Here is a 16364-nt window from a genome sequence, read left to right on the forward strand (position 1 = left end):
AACCAGAGCTATAGTTGCCAGCCTACACCACAGCCACAGCCACGAAGGATCTGAGCCTCGTCTGCAACCTACACCAAAGTACACAGCGACGCTGGATCCCAATGAGCGAGGCCAGGGATCGAACACACAACCTCATGGTTCCTAGTCACATTCGTTTCTGCTGTGCCTCGACGGGAAGTCCCGAGAGCTCTGCATTTCTATTTTCTCCCAAATAACATGTCTAAACGTGAAGTTGGGCTCGGGCTCCCAGTGCTGCCCCAGCTTCTGCAGAAGGGGGGACGCTGCGCCCCCTAACCTGCCCTTCCCATGACTCAGCAACGTCCTCCAAGCTCCTTTCTCAAGGTGACAGGAAGCTCTCCAAGGCCTATACCCCTGACAGGTACTCCATGAACACCCGGGAACAGACTCCCAGACTGTTTCACACACACACACAGCATCCCTCCGGGTCACTGAGGCCTTTTTATTTTGCACACAAAACCGCTGGGGATCTTGCCCCAGGCCACCTCGGAGACCGCAATGTGGACACACATGGCTCCAGACACTTGGTAGAAGCGAGGTGAGAAGAACAATGATTTGGGCCAATCACATGATTACTGAGCTAGGACTTCCAGCAGGTTCCAGATGGTGGAGCTCGGCTTCGGCAGCAGGTCTATGGAAGCAGTGAGACATCACAGGGAGGGGAGGGGGCGTCGACTACCGGAGGCCCCACAAGCACCAGCGGGGCCTTGAGCTGCCGAGCGACATGGGGCACAGGTCTGGTGAGCCAACGAGTGACCACGGGGCTCAGGGCCGGCCGCCCAGAGCTTACTTGGCGAGGGGGTTTCTGAAGTTCCTGCCGGCAAACTTGGCCTTGCTGCCCAGTTCCTCTTCGATTCTGCGGAAGCAGAAGGATTGCGATGGGGAGGAAATGAGAGGCAAACCTCAGCTAAGATTCCCCCCAGAGAAGTGATCAGACACACCTCCTGCCTCAGGACAAGACTCAGGACTCGCCCGGCCTGTCCAGCTAATCCCCTAAACCCACTCGGAGGCAGCAGGGGCGGAAAAGCACTCAGCTATTGGGCTCCCCCCCTGCCCCCAGCGTTCCTGAAGGACAAGAGCGAAGAAATGGCAGGATCGCCAGTGCTTAGAATATCAAAAAGTGTTGTTAAACGAGACGACAACTCAAAGTGGCGTGGGGATAAAAGGAGGGGGAGCACAGGCCTATGTGCGTGTCTTGATCCTGATGTAAAAAAAAAAAGCCCCTTTGGGGCCTCAGGGAAGACTGACCCGATGAAGAGACTTGGTGCCCCTACTGCAGAATTACCACTAATTGGTGCAGTTGTGGCGCCAGCATGGCAGAGTGGTTATGTTAAAAACCCAGAGTAGGAGTTCCCGTCGTGGCGCAGTGGTTAACGAATCCGACTAGGAACCATGAGGTTGCGGGTTTGGTCCCTGCCCTTGCTCAGTGGGTTAACGATCTGGCATTGCCGTGAGCTGTGGTGTAGGTTGCAGACGCGGCTCGGATCCTGCGTTGCTGTGGCTCTGGCGTAGGCTGGTGGCTACAGCTCCGACTGGACCTCTAGCCTGGGAACCTCCATATGCCTCGGGAGCGGTCCAAGAAATAGCAAAAAGACAAAAACAAAAACAAAAAACCCCAGAGTAACTGTTTCTCTTTTCTTTTTACGGTATACCTGTAGCACATGGAACTTCCCAGGCTAGAGGTCCAATCGGAGCTGCGGGAGTTCCCGTCGTGGCTCAGTGGTTAAAAAATCAAACTAGGAACCTCAGGATGTGGGTTTGATCCCTGCCCTTGCTCAGTGGGTTAAGGACCCCGTGCTGCCGTGAGCTGTGGTGTAGGTTACAGACGCAGCTCGAATCCCGCGTTGCTGTGGCTCTGGAGTAGGCTGGCAGCTACAGCTCCAATTCGACCCCTAGCCTGGGAACCTCCATATGCCACGGGAGCGGCCCTAGAAAAGGCAAAAAGACAAAAAAAAAAATCGGAGCTGCAGCTGCTAGCCTACACAACAGGCACAGCAACATTAAATCTGAGCCACATCTGCAAACTACACCACAGCTTGCAGTTAACAGAGGATCCTTAACCCACTGAGTGAGGCCAGGGATCGAACCCACATCCTCACAGACACTACGCCGACATAGCATGACAGAGGGTTCTTAACCCTGAGCCACAACAGGAACTCCAAAAGAAGTATCTACAGGTGAAATCCTGAGATGCCTGGAACTTGCTCTGTAATTTTCAGGAAAGCAAAGGGGGTGAAAAGAGACGAAACCCAGAGGGAACAGGGGCAGCTGGAGTGTCCGGGTGAGGGGAGGAATACATGCCACCATTCACTGCTTTTCTTATAAGCTTGACATTTTCCAGGATAAAGCTTTAAAGATGGGGTGACACGGGAGGACTTAGGAAATGGACGTGCCTTTTCCCTGCAAGACTGGGAAAACTAAGGACAAAAGGGCAGGTCTCCCTGTTTCTACAGGAGCTTCCCCACAGAGAGGGGAGGACCTGAACAGTGGAACCGCGGTCTGCCCTTTGGCAGTCATTCCTCCTCTCTCTGAGCTGCGGGATCCTTGTCCACAGAACGGGAGATGAATAAGACCTGCAAAGGCTCCCTTCCCGCGCCCAAAGGTGGTCATTAAATTGTCTAAGGCGGGGGCTGTTCCCTCTCCCGCCACACGAGGGCGGCGTTGTGTGGAACAGGCCTGGCTCTGGGGCCATCCTGCCAGGCGGCCACCCACCCCAAAGGAACACAGCGGGGGCCAGTACCCAGCCCCAGCCCAGGGCCCCCCTTGGAGGCTGCACCCACTCTTTACCTGAGGATCTGGTTGTACTTGGCCAAGCGCTCGGATCGGCAAGGTGCGCCAGTCTTGATCTGGAAGGAAAGAAGGAAGATTGCTCGAAGCGGACACTGAAACTCGTGGGCATTTTGGGCAAGGAGAGGGTGCCACGGCAGAGACAAGTTTCTTAAGGAGGCCCTGAGCCTGGGAAGGAGGGGATAAAGGGGGCATCCAGGATCCCATCTCCCCTCCCCCACCACCGCCCGGGTCTGTGCTCAGGCTGCCGAGGCCAGAGAGAAGCAGCAGGCCCACGTGCGTGTCGGGCACTCACCTGCCCGGTGCAGAGCCCCACCACCAGGTCGGCGATGAAGGTGTCTTCGGTCTCCCCGGAGCGATGTGACACCATGACGCCCCAGCCGTTGGACTGTGCCAGCTTGCACCTAGAGGCCGGGGACAACCCATAGGCATGGCTGTGCCGCCCGGCACGAGGCCCCTCCTGACCTCCTGAGCCTGTGACGCATCACCCCTGGGAGGGATGGGGCAGCAGCCAAGCTCTCAGTGGTGGCAAGAAGATGGCCCTGACCTCCGCTCAACCCCCACGGCCCGGGCACCTTCCCAGCCCTCGAGTCATGTGTGAAAAACCGGACAGAGGTTCCCCGTCCGGATGAGGCCACCACTGCCCGGTGCCCTGGTCCCTTGGGGCCACTGCTTACTTGAAAAGCCACATTGCGTTCCACCTCCAAGCCTGGTTAGAATTCTAACCAGGAGGGTCCCCCACTCAAGCCACGGGCCCTCCCTCCTGCAAGCTGCCCGTGAGGCCACTTACGCCTGCAGGGACTCGGTCACCGAGCCGATCTGGTTGACTTTGAGCAGGAGGCAGTTGCACGATTTCTCAGCCACGGCCTTGGAAATCCTCTTGGGGTTGGTCACCGTGAGGTCGTCGCCCACTACCTGGATTCCCGCGCTGCCAGTGAACTTGTGCCAGGCTTCCCAGTCATCCTGGTCGAAGGGGTCCTCGATGGACACCACTACGGACAGAAGGATGGACAGCGCGTCTCCTCAGTGCGGCCTCAGCCTCCTGGCCGCCTGCCTACCCAACTCCGGGCTCACCTGCTTCACCTTCCCACCCATGGGCCAGGCTCAGAACCCCTGCCCTGCCAACCCACCCCTGTGACGGCACAATCACCTGCCATCCTGCGACCCCACAATTGTCGCATGGGACACTTACTGCCCAGGGTGGTTGAGAGAGCTGTGTGCTCAGACGAAAGACGTCTGTCAGGGTCCTGGCTTCACCCCCAGTAAGTCACTCAGTTGAGCATTAAATGCAGGGACGTTGGGACACTTCCTGGCCTGAACACCTGGCTCACCATCTGCTGCGCACCCTCAGGCCAGTCCTAACCCACTCGTGCCTTGCTTGCCCCACCCTCCCGGTGTGCCAGGGCCTAGAGGTGCCCTGGCGGTCTTGGTTCTCAAGGCTCCTGTCCTCGCCCAGTGGGATCACGACTGCCTCTGCTCAGGGGCCGGGGTGACAGTGACCAAGGGAGATGCCGCTCTGCGGCGGCCGGCACTCCCGGAGCACTCACCTGGATAGTCCCTGATGAAGGACTTGTACAAGTCGGCCAGCTGGTCTGGTGAGATGTACCTGCTGGGGTCGTCGGGCGACTTGAAGTCCAGGTCGTACTTGCCCGACCTGTAGAACTCCGAGGCGGCCACGTCCATGCCGATGACAACCTTGTCGGTGTAGCCGGCCTTCCCGATGGCGTTCTTCAGCAGCTCCAGGGCTGGACAGAGACACGGTGACGCGCTCAGAAACCAGGCAGGGAGAGAGAAAACTCCCCGCGAGCTCTGCCAGAAGACCCAGCGGTGCTCTGGCCTCCACTCCCAGATTCGCTGCCTTTCCCTGCTCGGGTGCAAGAGACCCCTGCTCGGGTGCAAGAGACCCCTGCTCGGGGCCTGGAGCACAGCTGTGTTGGCGAGGAACTCTAAGAGATCTGCTCAGCGACAGGCGCTCCCCAATTTAGCGCCAAAGAACAGGTGGTGTAGGCTGGCCACGCTCCAGTTGCAGTGAGCAGCTGGGATCCGCTGTCCCGCAGAACTGGCTGCACACGGAGCCCAGGAAGGCCCGAGGAAGGGGAGCCCTGCTGGCCGGGCCCCACTGCCAGGCGCGGGGTCGGCCTCACCGGCAGCGCCGCCCACCCACCGGAAAACTGACAAAGACACTGGCTCCTGCTCCACAAAGGTCCCCAAGCTCTGCTGACCTTGCAAAAGGGCCCTTTTTCTATGCTAAAATGGCTGAACAGCAGCAATTTCCTATGGCTGACCCAGGGAGAGGCCAGGTGTGTTCTTTCACTAGCCATCCTTGAAGGCGACAAATTTACTCTTGGAACACTACTTTTTTTTTTTGCCTTTTAGGGCCACATCCATGGCATATGGACGTTCCCAGGCTAGGAGCTGAACTGGAGCTACAGCTGCCCGTCTATACCACAGCCACACACGAGATCCGAGTCGCATGTGCGACCCACACCACAGCTCCCAGCAAAGCCGGATCCTTAATCCACGGAATGGATGCTACTTGGATTTGTCTCCGTGGCACCACAATGGGAACTCTAGGAACACTACCTTTTCTTCTAAAGCAAAAACTCAAGCCACGACGTCTTGTCCTAACGCCTTCTGTGTCCAATATTCAACCCTCACCTAAGCACTCAAAGCAAAGCAATGCTTGTGCAGCACGACTGTGGCTGAGTGACCCGAGACGGTTATGGACCAGAGTCCTGAGCATGGCCGGCAGCTCTCGAACCCGGAGCACGGAGTGAGCTACAAACTCTGCCCCCACTGGGGGAGCAAGGTTGGCATGAGGAAGGAACCGCCTCTCCATCCCACTGTCAGCCCCGTTTACACAAATCGGGGGCCACTCCAAAGTCGACTCAACAAGGACACGTCTGTTTTTGCTTTTTCGTCTGAGGAGAGCACTTGCTCCCATGCCCCTCCCCCAGACCCTGCCCGCGGACGGGAGGGGGCAAGAGCGCGCCCCCCAGAAGCTTCCCCGGGAGCCTGTACCTTCCTTGTTCTCCAGGATGTTGGGCGCAAAGCCGCCCTCATCGCCCACGTTGGTGGCGTCCTTCCCGTATTTCTCCTTGATGACATTCTTCAGGTTGTGGTAGACCTCGGCCCCGATGCGCATGGCCTCCCGGAAGGTTTCGGCCCCGACGGGGAGGATCATGAACTCCTGCATGGCCAGCTTGTTGCCGGCGTGGGAGCCACCGTTGATGACGTTGAAAGCCTGCGGGGAGAGAGGACCGTACAGCTCCGGCCCAGAGGGTCCCGGACACTGGCAGCCCCGACGCCCGGCTCCCACGTGGGGCCAGGGCAGGTCTGAAGCCACCCGACGTCTCTTGCCTACGGTCACTGTCACCTCAAGTGCACAGGACAGACACGGCAAGTGCACGTCTCATTCACCCTCCGTCCACAGTTCAGGAGACGGGAGCAGGGAAGTCCAGACCCCTGGAGCTGGAGTCGCGCCAGGATGGGGTTTAGAGGAGGGGGGTCTTGAGTCCCCGTGAGAAAGCAGACACTGGACGCCCGAAGAAGCCACTCACCGGAACTGGCAGGATGACCTCGGCATTGCCAGCCAGGTCGGCGATGTGGCGGTACAGGGGCACCCCCTTCTCAACAGCGCCAGCCTTGCAGACGGCCAGGGACACGCCCAGAATGGCGTTGGCACCAAACTTGGCTACAATAGAGCAGAGCTAAATTCAGCGACGTCTTACTCACCAACCTCCGTCTGTGGGCCTTCCCCCTGCACCTGAGGCTACCTCGGATTGCATCCTGAGCCTTTCCCTCTCTAGCTCCTTTCCACGTTCACACCCGAAACGCAAGAGCCTTGCACTTCCAGTCATGCGCTTACCCCCCAAGAGAAAGCCCCTCCTCTGGTCCATGAGGATTCCGCAAACTGCCTGAGTGTCTAAAGCACAAGCCTCTTCCGAGGAACGCCCCCCACTGCTGTCAGCGGGCTTTGCGCCCGAGGCTTAAGAAATGTGACTTGTTCAAGCGAGGTGGGGACCGCGGAGGGCTACCTAGTTCATCGGGGACGACAGGACCTCGCCCCAAAGGACTCAAAGGGTCCTCAGGAGAGGCCACAACCTCACCAGCAGATTCCGCCTGGGCCACTCACACTTGTTCTCTGTGCCGTCCATCTCGATCATCAGCCTGTCGATCTTCTCCTGCTCCACGACGTTCAGTTTCTAGGGGAGAAGGGCAGGTGAGCTGCCAACCCCGGAACCGGGCCAAGCCCCGATCTGCCGTGTGTTACCCTGGCGTGTGGCAGGTGTGAAAGGGCGTAGACACCACATGCTCCTCGCGTGCTTTGGGAGGATCAGGCATTTCGCCAAACACCAGGGGCCAACGACCCGTCAGGTTAAGACCTGGCCCCCGCGTCACAGAGGGGAGTCTGCTGCGGGAGCAGACGCCACACCGCACGCGAGGAGAGAGGTCTGCGTCACGCCAAAGAAGGGACAACTCCAAAGCACGGTGACTTTGGGGCAATAAATAACAGAACTCGTCGCTCGTTATTTGAAAGAGCTGCACTCATCATGAGAAGTGTCTGCTGTCACTCAGCAAAACAGCTGGTGGCAGATCAAAACGACGAGTTTCGGTAAGAGTATAAAGCAATGAGAATGGTGTCTGAAAAACTGTCTCAAGGAGTTCCCATTGTGGCTCAGCGGTAACAAAGTCGACTAGTATCCATGAGGTGGTTTGATCCCTGGCTTTGCTCGGTGGGCTAAGGATCCTGCGTGGCTGTGGCTGTGACGTAGGCTGGCAGCTGCAGCTCAGATCTGGCATTGCTGTGGCTGTGGTGTAGGCTGGCAGCAGCAGTTCTGATTCGACCCCTAGCCTGGGAACATCCATGTGCTGTAGGTACGGCCCTAAAAAGACCAAAAAAATAAAAAAAATAAAATCCATAGTTTATGAAAAATGAGTCAGTTGCCATGGATATTAACACCCCTGGAGAGCCACTCTTGAAATGTGGATCTTAACTCCCCAAAGGTCAAGATCGTCAGAGGGAAACAGCCAGGCTGAGACAGCCTCCCGGCCCTCGGATCCGATTCCATGCGTGGTTAGACTGGACACGCGGGCAGAGGGAGTCACAGCAAAGGCGAACTCATTCACAGGCAAGCCAGGGAACCCAACCGGCTTCTTTAGCTCTCAGAATAAGCTCATCCACCAACAGGAAAGCCCACTGGCCTGGCCTGGGAGGCGCTCTGATGGCACTAATGTACATTAGTTATCAGGAGGCAGGTCCTACCTTGCTAACCAGGGCAGGCGCAATAGTTTTATTGATGTGCTCAACAGCCTTTGAGACACCTAGAACGAATAATCAAATCAAATTACCGACATTAATGAAAACCAGGCTTGAGCAGCACTGCTGGAGAGACCCCCTCACCATGTCAGCCCAGATATCCAGAGCCCCCCAAAGCCCTTCCATGGGACCTCCTTCAACCCGCGGCCCTCTCCCCTGGAATCAGAGGGCGGTCTGGCCCAGTCTGAGTGCTCTTACCTAGGACCCCCGAGGTTAGAGCCACACACAGAGCAACCATCCAGAATGTCAGGAGAGGGGTTAGTTGGCAAGGCCATGCACTGGACAGGCCAGCGGCACAGACTAAAGGATGTCCAGCATATTACCTGTGTGCACAAGGCTGGCGCCAGGAACTCGTTAATATACTTAACGGGTCTGGAGACTCCTGACCAGTAGAGATGGACAGAGAAGGAAACAAGTAAGACTCAGAAGAGAAGAGGCTGTGAAGGACACCGAGTGAGAGAAAGAGAGGGACAGGAATGAAGGGAGAATGCCGCGGGGACCACGCACTCCTCCTTGCAATCAAGGGCCGCACTGTCCTGCCTGAGGCGAACATCCGCCTGGGCTCGAGGACTGTCTCAGCAGAACGGGGCCAGCACGGGAGACGCTGCTACTGCAGCGCCACCCAGGGTCTCCCAGCCTCACCTCATCACAGCCTCGCCCCCTCGGCATTTTTAGACTGTTTTCCTAAAAATGGAAACAGTTTTTCCCTGCCCTGGAGCGTTAACAGCACACTGCCCTACGTCTGTTTACACAGTGGGGCCCTGCAGGAGGCCACAGACCATGAACCACCGCAATGCACAGTCAAGCCCTGTCTGCCTTCCTGTAATCTGGCCACACGGGTTCTATGGGCAGAAAGGCAGACATTGCAAAAGCAAGAACGAGTCCATACACATACGGCCCACCAGAGGCTGGCTCGGCCAGAGCTGTGCTTCCCCAATGGACTCACAGAAAGATGACGGCACCACGCCGGCTCCGCCAGTGGTGAGCCATGAGCCAGGCCTGCGGGGGTCCCCTCCTCTGAGACTAGACCCTGAAGAGGGCCAGAGGCCTACAAGGCCCACAGAGCCCTCCCGGAGAGCGGGAGGCTTCTCAGTGGTGGCTGATGTGTCTTATCCCGCGCTCTCTGGCTCAACCTGGAGTTCTTCACTGGAGACAAACCCGCAGGAGAAACTGCCCTTCAAACACCTGCCCCGAATTACAGGCTCAGGGATATGGGGATCAGTCAGCCGGCTCTGCCCGCTCTGCCGTGTGCAGTGCACGTGCTTAACATCAATACCCTGGGTCAAATCAGAGCCCTGCTACCCTCGAGGGCGAGCCTTGGGGACAGGGAGGGCGGCTGTGGCCCCCAGGGGCAGGCTGGTCTCCCAGCCTCACCTTTCCCCATGTAGCGCGTCTTGTCATTGTCCCGGAGCTCGAGGGCCTCGTAGATCCCAGTTGAGGCCCCACTGGGCACAGCAGCTCGGAAGAGACCTGGAGGGAGAGACAGAGGGTGAAAAACAGACATTAAAACACAGCTCCAGCCCTTGCCCAGGGCCCCTGCCCCCCAGAGGGCATCTGCCCTGACCCTTACTTCTTTCCACCCACTGGGAGACTCAGAGGGTCTGTTCCACCTGCCTTTCACATTTTTTCTAAAAAGTTGATTTTATTGACGTATAGTTGATTTATAATGATGTGTTAATTTCTACTGTACAGCAAAGGGATTCAGTTATCTGTATACACATTCTTTTTCATATTTTTCTCCATCATGGTTTATCAGAGGGCATTGAATACAGTCCCCTGTGCTCTACAGTAGTACCTTGTTTGTTCATTCTATACACGACAGTTTGCACCTGCTAATCCCACACTCCCGGTCCGTCCCCCTCCCTTCGGCAATCACAACTCTATGCCTGCGAGTCTGTTTCTGTTTTGTGGGTAAGTCCATTTGCGTCATATTTTAGATTCCACATGTAAGTGGTATCATGTGGTACCTTCTACATAATTCTTTCCCACATAATACCTTTCACATGATTCTGCGCCACACAGCTACTGCATTTCTCTCGTCTAAAGGAAAGGTCTAGAGCAGAGCTTCTCAAGTTTTAACATGCACGCCTGTCATCTGTGGGTTAAAATGCAGATGCCCAAACAGGGGGTTTGTGTCTCAAAGGAGCTCCCAGCTGGTGCCCTGCAGCTGCTCGGTGGGCCAGCCCGCCCCTAGCAGGGCCGCCAACAGAAACACAATGCAAGCCTAGGACGGGATTTAAGGTTATCTGGGAACTGGTAACCAAGGAAAACTCTGAGCTATTTTGGACAGTCCAGCTCTTGGCCCTGCTGCCAAGCTGCCCTTAGACAACTGAGATCGGGTTGCTAGTCTCAAGTCCTCAAAGTGTTGGCTCAAGAGGCTCATCTGCTTCAGCTCAGGCGGCAATAAATGCTGTTTGGGGGTTCTCTGCACAAGAGCAAAGCAGAAAACAGGACAGACTGGAAGAAAAAATAAGGACAATAAAAGCACAGAGTTTAATAATAACCGCAGAACACAACAAGCATGTCCTGCAGATAAAGAAACCAGACACTGGGCTAAACCCAGACAGTGGAGCAGAAAAACGGCCAACGTCCTTGGAGATGGACTGTTGTCAAAACAGGTACTTCGGAGATCGGGGCCAGGGCAGAGGGGGCAGGGGTGGCGGCAGCGCCTCTTGAATCTACTTGAACCCTAAGGGGTTTCCTGCTGGCGGGTGTGTGGAGATGTGAAGGCAAAGGAACAGAGAAAACCCAGCGGGTTTTCAGTCCAGTGAGCCGTGTGGCGCCTGGGTCACCGCAGTGAGCCTGTGTGCAGCGCACAGGCCTTCTTCATGCCGGCCCGGCTTTGTGCATCCAATAGGCTCTGCACGAGGTGCAGGGGTGATGAAAGTAAGAGGGACCCTGAGGTCAGCGAGTGGCTTTGGGGGATAACGTGTCCATGCAGGTTTGACAGTAACAAAGGAACCGCTCTGGTGGGGGTGCAACGGGGGGTCAGGGAAGACGGACGCTCTCCGTACCTTCCCCCCAACCTTGCTGTGAACCCAACACTTCTCTACAAAATAAATCTAAGAAAGAGAGAAGCAATGACAGTGCTGAAAAAAAAAATCACAATTTTTAAAAAAAGGACGAAGACACATGAAAGTTCCGTTGATTTAAAGGTCAGAAGATATTAATTTTAGTCATTTTAAAGCGTTTCAAGGAAACGTCCCCTCCCAACAACCTTCTAGTGGCTTAGGTCTCTCTTGTTGCCCGAAGTGTATGAATTGCCAAGTGGAAAGTTCCACTCTGACTAAGCGAGGCAGGCTCATAAACCGAAAGCAACCTCTCGGCATCCACCGGGCACAGGCCCAGGAGGAATCGCGTTCTGAGTGCACCCCCAAGGCGAGGAACCGCAGGTAGACTTCTGCCCGATGGATCTAGACTGCAGGGGCCTCCCCTTCCTGGGCAAGGGGGGTGGAGGACAGGAAGGGAAGGGCTGGAGGCCCAGCCGCTGATTCAGACCATGACTCAGCTCTGACGGGCAGGCCTGCGCTCGGCACCACTGGGGGATTCTGCCCGAAGTGCCTTTCCAACCTCACCTACCAGGTCCCTTTAGAAAACTGATGGACAGACAGCCGACAAGGACCTATTGTACAGCACAGGGAACCGTACACAAATGTTTTGTGATAACCTACAAGGAAAAAGCATCTGAATATCTATCTATAAATGAACCACGCTTAAACAACTGAATGGCCATCGCTGTTATACAGTTATCACTGCTGTACTCCTGAAACTAACGTGACACCTGTATATCAACTATACTTTAATAGAAATGTTTAAAAAAAGTGAATCAACTGTAATAAAAAAAAACTTTTGTTAAAAAAGGAAAGAAAATAGCCGAGACATTGCTGGAGGTAACAGAGAGCTAAAAAAGCACTAGATTTTCTTAAAGTAAAAAAAAGGTGGGGGGGAGAGCTTTTAAGGGTCCCCATTTTATCTTTTGCTCCTAGGAGGCACAGCCAAGTAAAAACATGAATCTGTGGAATGTCCCAACACCCAACACTAAAAACTGAGCCTCTGTTTAAGAGTGATTTCTGGAAACAGATATAAGAGCACTAGAGATACACCCGCCCACCCCAATCTCTTTCCTTTTCAAGGAAGAGAGACAGATCCTATTACACCCAATCTATTTATTTGGTCACAGTGAGCTGTGAAGCCAACTAGTAGTGATGGGCCCTTTTAGGGACAAGGTATCACCTTACCTCCCCACCTCAATGACCCAAGAGCCAACCTGTGTTCTGTCCCAAGTTCCAAGAAATGCACAGACAAGGCCCTCCAGCCTTTTGAGCTGCCCACCTCCCTCCAGGCAGGAGTTATGGCCCACCAGTGGGTGCAGAGGCCAAACGACAGGCTTTCACAGCAGCCTGTCTTGCCTAAGGTGCTGTCATTTTACGTCTCTTTAAAAAAGGAGTGTGGTGCAAGCAACTACAGACACAAAGACGGCACCTACCTTTTGCGGTGTACAGATCAACCTCAACAGTGGGGTTCCCGCGAGAGTCGAAGATCTCCCTGGCGTGGATCTTGAGGATAGACATGGTGAATTTCTGCAGGGAAGCAGAGGTCACATTTCCCATAGGCCATCATGCTTACTATTACTAGTCAAGGGGTCACTTCGGAGGATGGCTAGGCTCCAGTCAGCATGGACTGAAAACTGGATGTAGCAAGGCCGACCAGAGTGGGGGCAAAAGCCTGCTGGAGAGCCGTGGGAACTGGTCCTAAAGAGGAGGTTGGGGGTAGCTCTGCAAGGCCCCAGAGCTCAGGGCTCGTCCTCTAAGAAAAAAATGTGTATGCCTGTGGGAAGATGGACGTGATGAAGGCATGCAGGACGGCAGAGGAGGAGGCAGTCTGAAACGGGTTACTGTCACTAGTGACAGTGACAGCTGGCAGTGAGTCAGGACCAAGGGGACATGAAGGTCATAAATCAGCACATCTGAAGTGGGGGGTGGGGGAGGAAACCAGGGGGAAAATCTGGTGTGTAATGAATTAAAAGTTGGGAACATAATGCATCAAGTTAAACTTGAGGTTGCAGCAGGATGTTCAACTGGGAGATACTGCATAATCACCTAGAATCTCTGAGTTTGGAGGCCTGGAGTGGACTCCAGGGTCTGTGTCAATTTCCGGGCCTTTCATACCTCACAGTAGTCGGGTCTTTAGCAAAGAAGGACACACCAATAACATTATCTAATTAGTAGTCCTTTCAATGGGCATTTTATTTTACCCCATTTTAAAAAAACTTCATTATGAAATGCCATGATTTGTAACTAGAGGAAAGAGTCTATCTGTGGGCACTAGGGTGTACCAAGGGAAGAGGCTTCCTTTGAAAACACCTTAAAAAACAAAAAAAAACAAACAAAAAGGATGCAAATAACCAAGTCCTCAAAGAAAGCTCCTTTCTTGCTTCTCCCCCCGCCCCCAACCCAGGGCTCAAAAAGGAAGAAACTAATTGAACGACCTGTAGGACTGAGAGGAACTAAACTGATGTTCAGAAGCCATTATCTAGCTGGGCTCCCCTCCAGGGTCTTCTCTGGAATGTTCTGAAGCAGTAAATAGCATCTTTTTTTTTTTTTTAACTTTCAAAATTAGATACTGAAGTCACTTCTGTGGCTTTGTTGTCTATGTAACAATGGACTTTTATTCATTAGCCAGGAAAAAGGTATCTAGTTTCTGTTATCGTACAAAAAGGCCAATTTGTTTCAACATATTTTTTAGTTTGAAGATTTGGTAGCTTTTGAGTTTTGGCAAATCATATACCTCTGTAACATGTTCATCACCCAGAAAAAGTCCCCTTTAAAAAAAAAAAGAAAAAGAAAAAGTCCCCTTTAGCCATTTCCAGCCCCTCCCCCATCTCACCACTGATTTTATTTTTTCCCTTTTAGGGCCACACGTGCATATAAGTTCCCAGGCTAGGAGCTAGATCCCAGCTACAGCTGCCGGCCTACATCACAGCCATAGTAAGGCCGAATCTGAGCTGCATCTGCGACCTACACCGCAGCTCACTGCAAGGTGGAATCCTTAACCCACTGAGAAAGGTCAGGGATGGAACCTGCGTCCTCATGGATGCTAGCTTGGGTTCGTTACCACTGAGCCACAATGGGAACGCCCCTACCCCTGATTTTTGCTTTGAAGTTGTGACGATTTTATCTTTTGTTTCATTTTAGTGATATTAAGGCAATCAACTTATTTCATGATGTGAAAAAAATTCAACTTCTCTTTAAATTGGATAGAAAAACTTTTCCCCAAACTCATTACAATTCAGGGATCACAGACTGGTGCGTCAGGCTAGCTTTTTATCTGCCTGGACTGAACCCCGGACCAGGGGCAGCGTGAGTGGACCCGCCAGCCGCCACCTAGGTGCGCCGAGGGCAGGTCAACAAGCGGCCCGTACCGCCCATGGGGAAGACCTCCCTGCAGAGGAAGCACAGAAAGAGAATTTTTCTTAAAATACATCCTTTTTATGTTAGATAAGGGGCCGATTGTTGGTGGCCAGCCGGGGGAGCAGGGATCGGCTCGTGCCCGACTTGGGCGAGGTCGCTTGGAAGGCTTCCCAGTGACCACACGGCTCGGCTGCAGCTTCCCCATGAACAAGCGCCTTCTGAAGGCGGATCATGCCTGCTCATCCCGGAGCAGTGACGGGCTGGACACCCAGACGTCAGGCCACCAGCAGGAGGCAGGGGCTGCGCTTCCCGGGCATGTCTCCTTTCCGGGCCCCTCCCAGCATTTTCGGAACGGCCTGGCTTTAATGAGCACGCGGGTTGGGCCTGGAGCACTCCCCAAACCATCCACTCTCACCGCCTGCTGTCCTGGGGACCGCGTGCTCCACCCCCGACCTCCCGGGACAGTTACGCGGCTCCTAAACACGTAATCACAGGCTGAGCTGCATCCTTCCCCTCCGGAGAATCCCGGCGCCGCGCCCTCATCTCGGGCGGCGAGTCTGGCCCCGGGGAGCCGCTCGCGCGCGCCGACGAAACCCTTCCCGGTCCCCGCCGAACCCCTGGGCACGCCGTCTGGAGGACAGGAGCGCCCGCGGGCCTGGGGGACCCACAAGCCGCTTCCCCGGGCGCTTGCTCGGCAGCCCTCCCTCGAGTCCTCACCCGGCCCCTGAAGGTCGCCGCCAGAGAAAGAAGCAGAGGGAGCTGCAGACGCCGAGGGCGAGCGTTAAGCCAAAAGGTCCGGGCGCTCCGAGTCCCCCCAGCTAGTCTCTGCGCCGCGGGCCTGGACTTCCTGCCCAGCTCAGGAGACCCCGCCAACTTCCCGCCCCTCGGACACGCCCACTCCGTGCCGCCTCGCCATTGGCCCGGCGCGCCGTCACTCGGGCCCTCCCCTCCCAGGGAGAGGCGAGACTGCGGTGGCCGCCACCGCCCAGAAGAGGGGGCGACATCCTTCAGAGGTCGGGCGGGGCTGGGCTGAGAGCCCGACTTCCCGGCGCCGGGGAGAGGGGGCGCGCGAGCCCTCGCCTCCTTTCGCTCTCGCCCCACGTGGGGACCCCAGGCAGAGCCTGGTTTGTGCCGCCGGGGCCCCGGGGCAGGGGCGGGGCGGCGCGGCCGGCATGAGGGCTCGGGGCTCGGTCACGTACTCCGAGTCCCGCACGCACGCAGCGTCGCTCCGGCGCCGCACGTCCGGCCCACGACCTTGGTGACGACCTTCGCGGCCCGCCCTTCCGGGCCGGCCCACCCCTCGCCCCGCAGCGCTGTGCCCGCGATCCCGTCGGCCTGGAGACGTTGGCGGCCGCGTGGCCAGACCGCGCCCCCGCGCCGCAGAGCCGCTAGCCGGGACATGTGCGCCCACTTGCGCCTGCGCGCCCGGCCGCCCGCCAAGGTGACCGGGTCCCTTTGTCCTTGTCGTCGGTCACACCTGAGGATAAGACCGAGAGCCAAAAGGAAATTGACTTTCCCTTAATTACACACTTCCCACGTGCGTGCCCTGGGTTAGTTCGCTGTGTGGATCTTAATGTTGCATGTGATGCTTTGAGATTGGAATTTCACATAAACCTGGAGATTTCTCAAAGTTCAAAACAGGTAACATTCCACTGTAGTCTGACAAATGAAAAACAGGCAAGAGTGGGCACAGTTATTTTCCCTTCTTGAGAAAGAACTCAGACCCGTTTCAGATCAGTTCTGCATGCTTTCCCTGCTCAAGGGAGGGCTTCCTTTTCTAATGGAGTTACTTTTCGTATTTTCCCAGCACTCCTCTTGATGTGTGAGTT

General features: G+C 55.5%; 1 protein-coding gene across 2 annotated transcripts; it reads right to left on the reverse strand.

Moving 5' to 3' along the window:
- Positions 1–440: 440 nt before the first annotated feature.
- ENO1 (enolase 1) lies at positions 441–15406 on the reverse strand. Of its 2 annotated transcripts, none has more exons than XM_047791584.1 (12): positions 15253–15406; positions 12612–12705; positions 9500–9595; positions 8072–8130; positions 6941–7010; positions 6366–6499; positions 5827–6049; positions 4353–4550; positions 3596–3797; positions 3101–3209; positions 2806–2864; positions 441–874 (listed from the first exon to the last, which is right to left on the reverse strand). In XM_047791584.1, exons 2-12 carry the CDS (start codon positions 12694–12696, stop codon positions 805–807), a joined length of 1305 nt encoding a protein of 434 aa, XP_047647540.1. In that variant the 5' UTR covers positions 12697–12705; positions 15253–15406; the 3' UTR covers positions 441–804. The 2 variants fall into 2 exon arrangements, with proteins under 2 accessions (XP_047647540.1, XP_047647539.1); XM_047791583.1 differs by lacking the exon at positions 8072–8130 and adding an exon at positions 8449–8507 and having other exon boundaries at positions 15253–15382.
- Between the last annotated feature and the right edge of the window lie 958 nt (positions 15407–16364).

This window comes from Phacochoerus africanus, chromosome 8 (genome assembly GCF_016906955.1).
Source record: "Phacochoerus africanus isolate WHEZ1 chromosome 8, ROS_Pafr_v1, whole genome shotgun sequence".
Classification (NCBI taxonomy): Eukaryota; Metazoa; Chordata; class Mammalia; order Artiodactyla; family Suidae; genus Phacochoerus; species Phacochoerus africanus.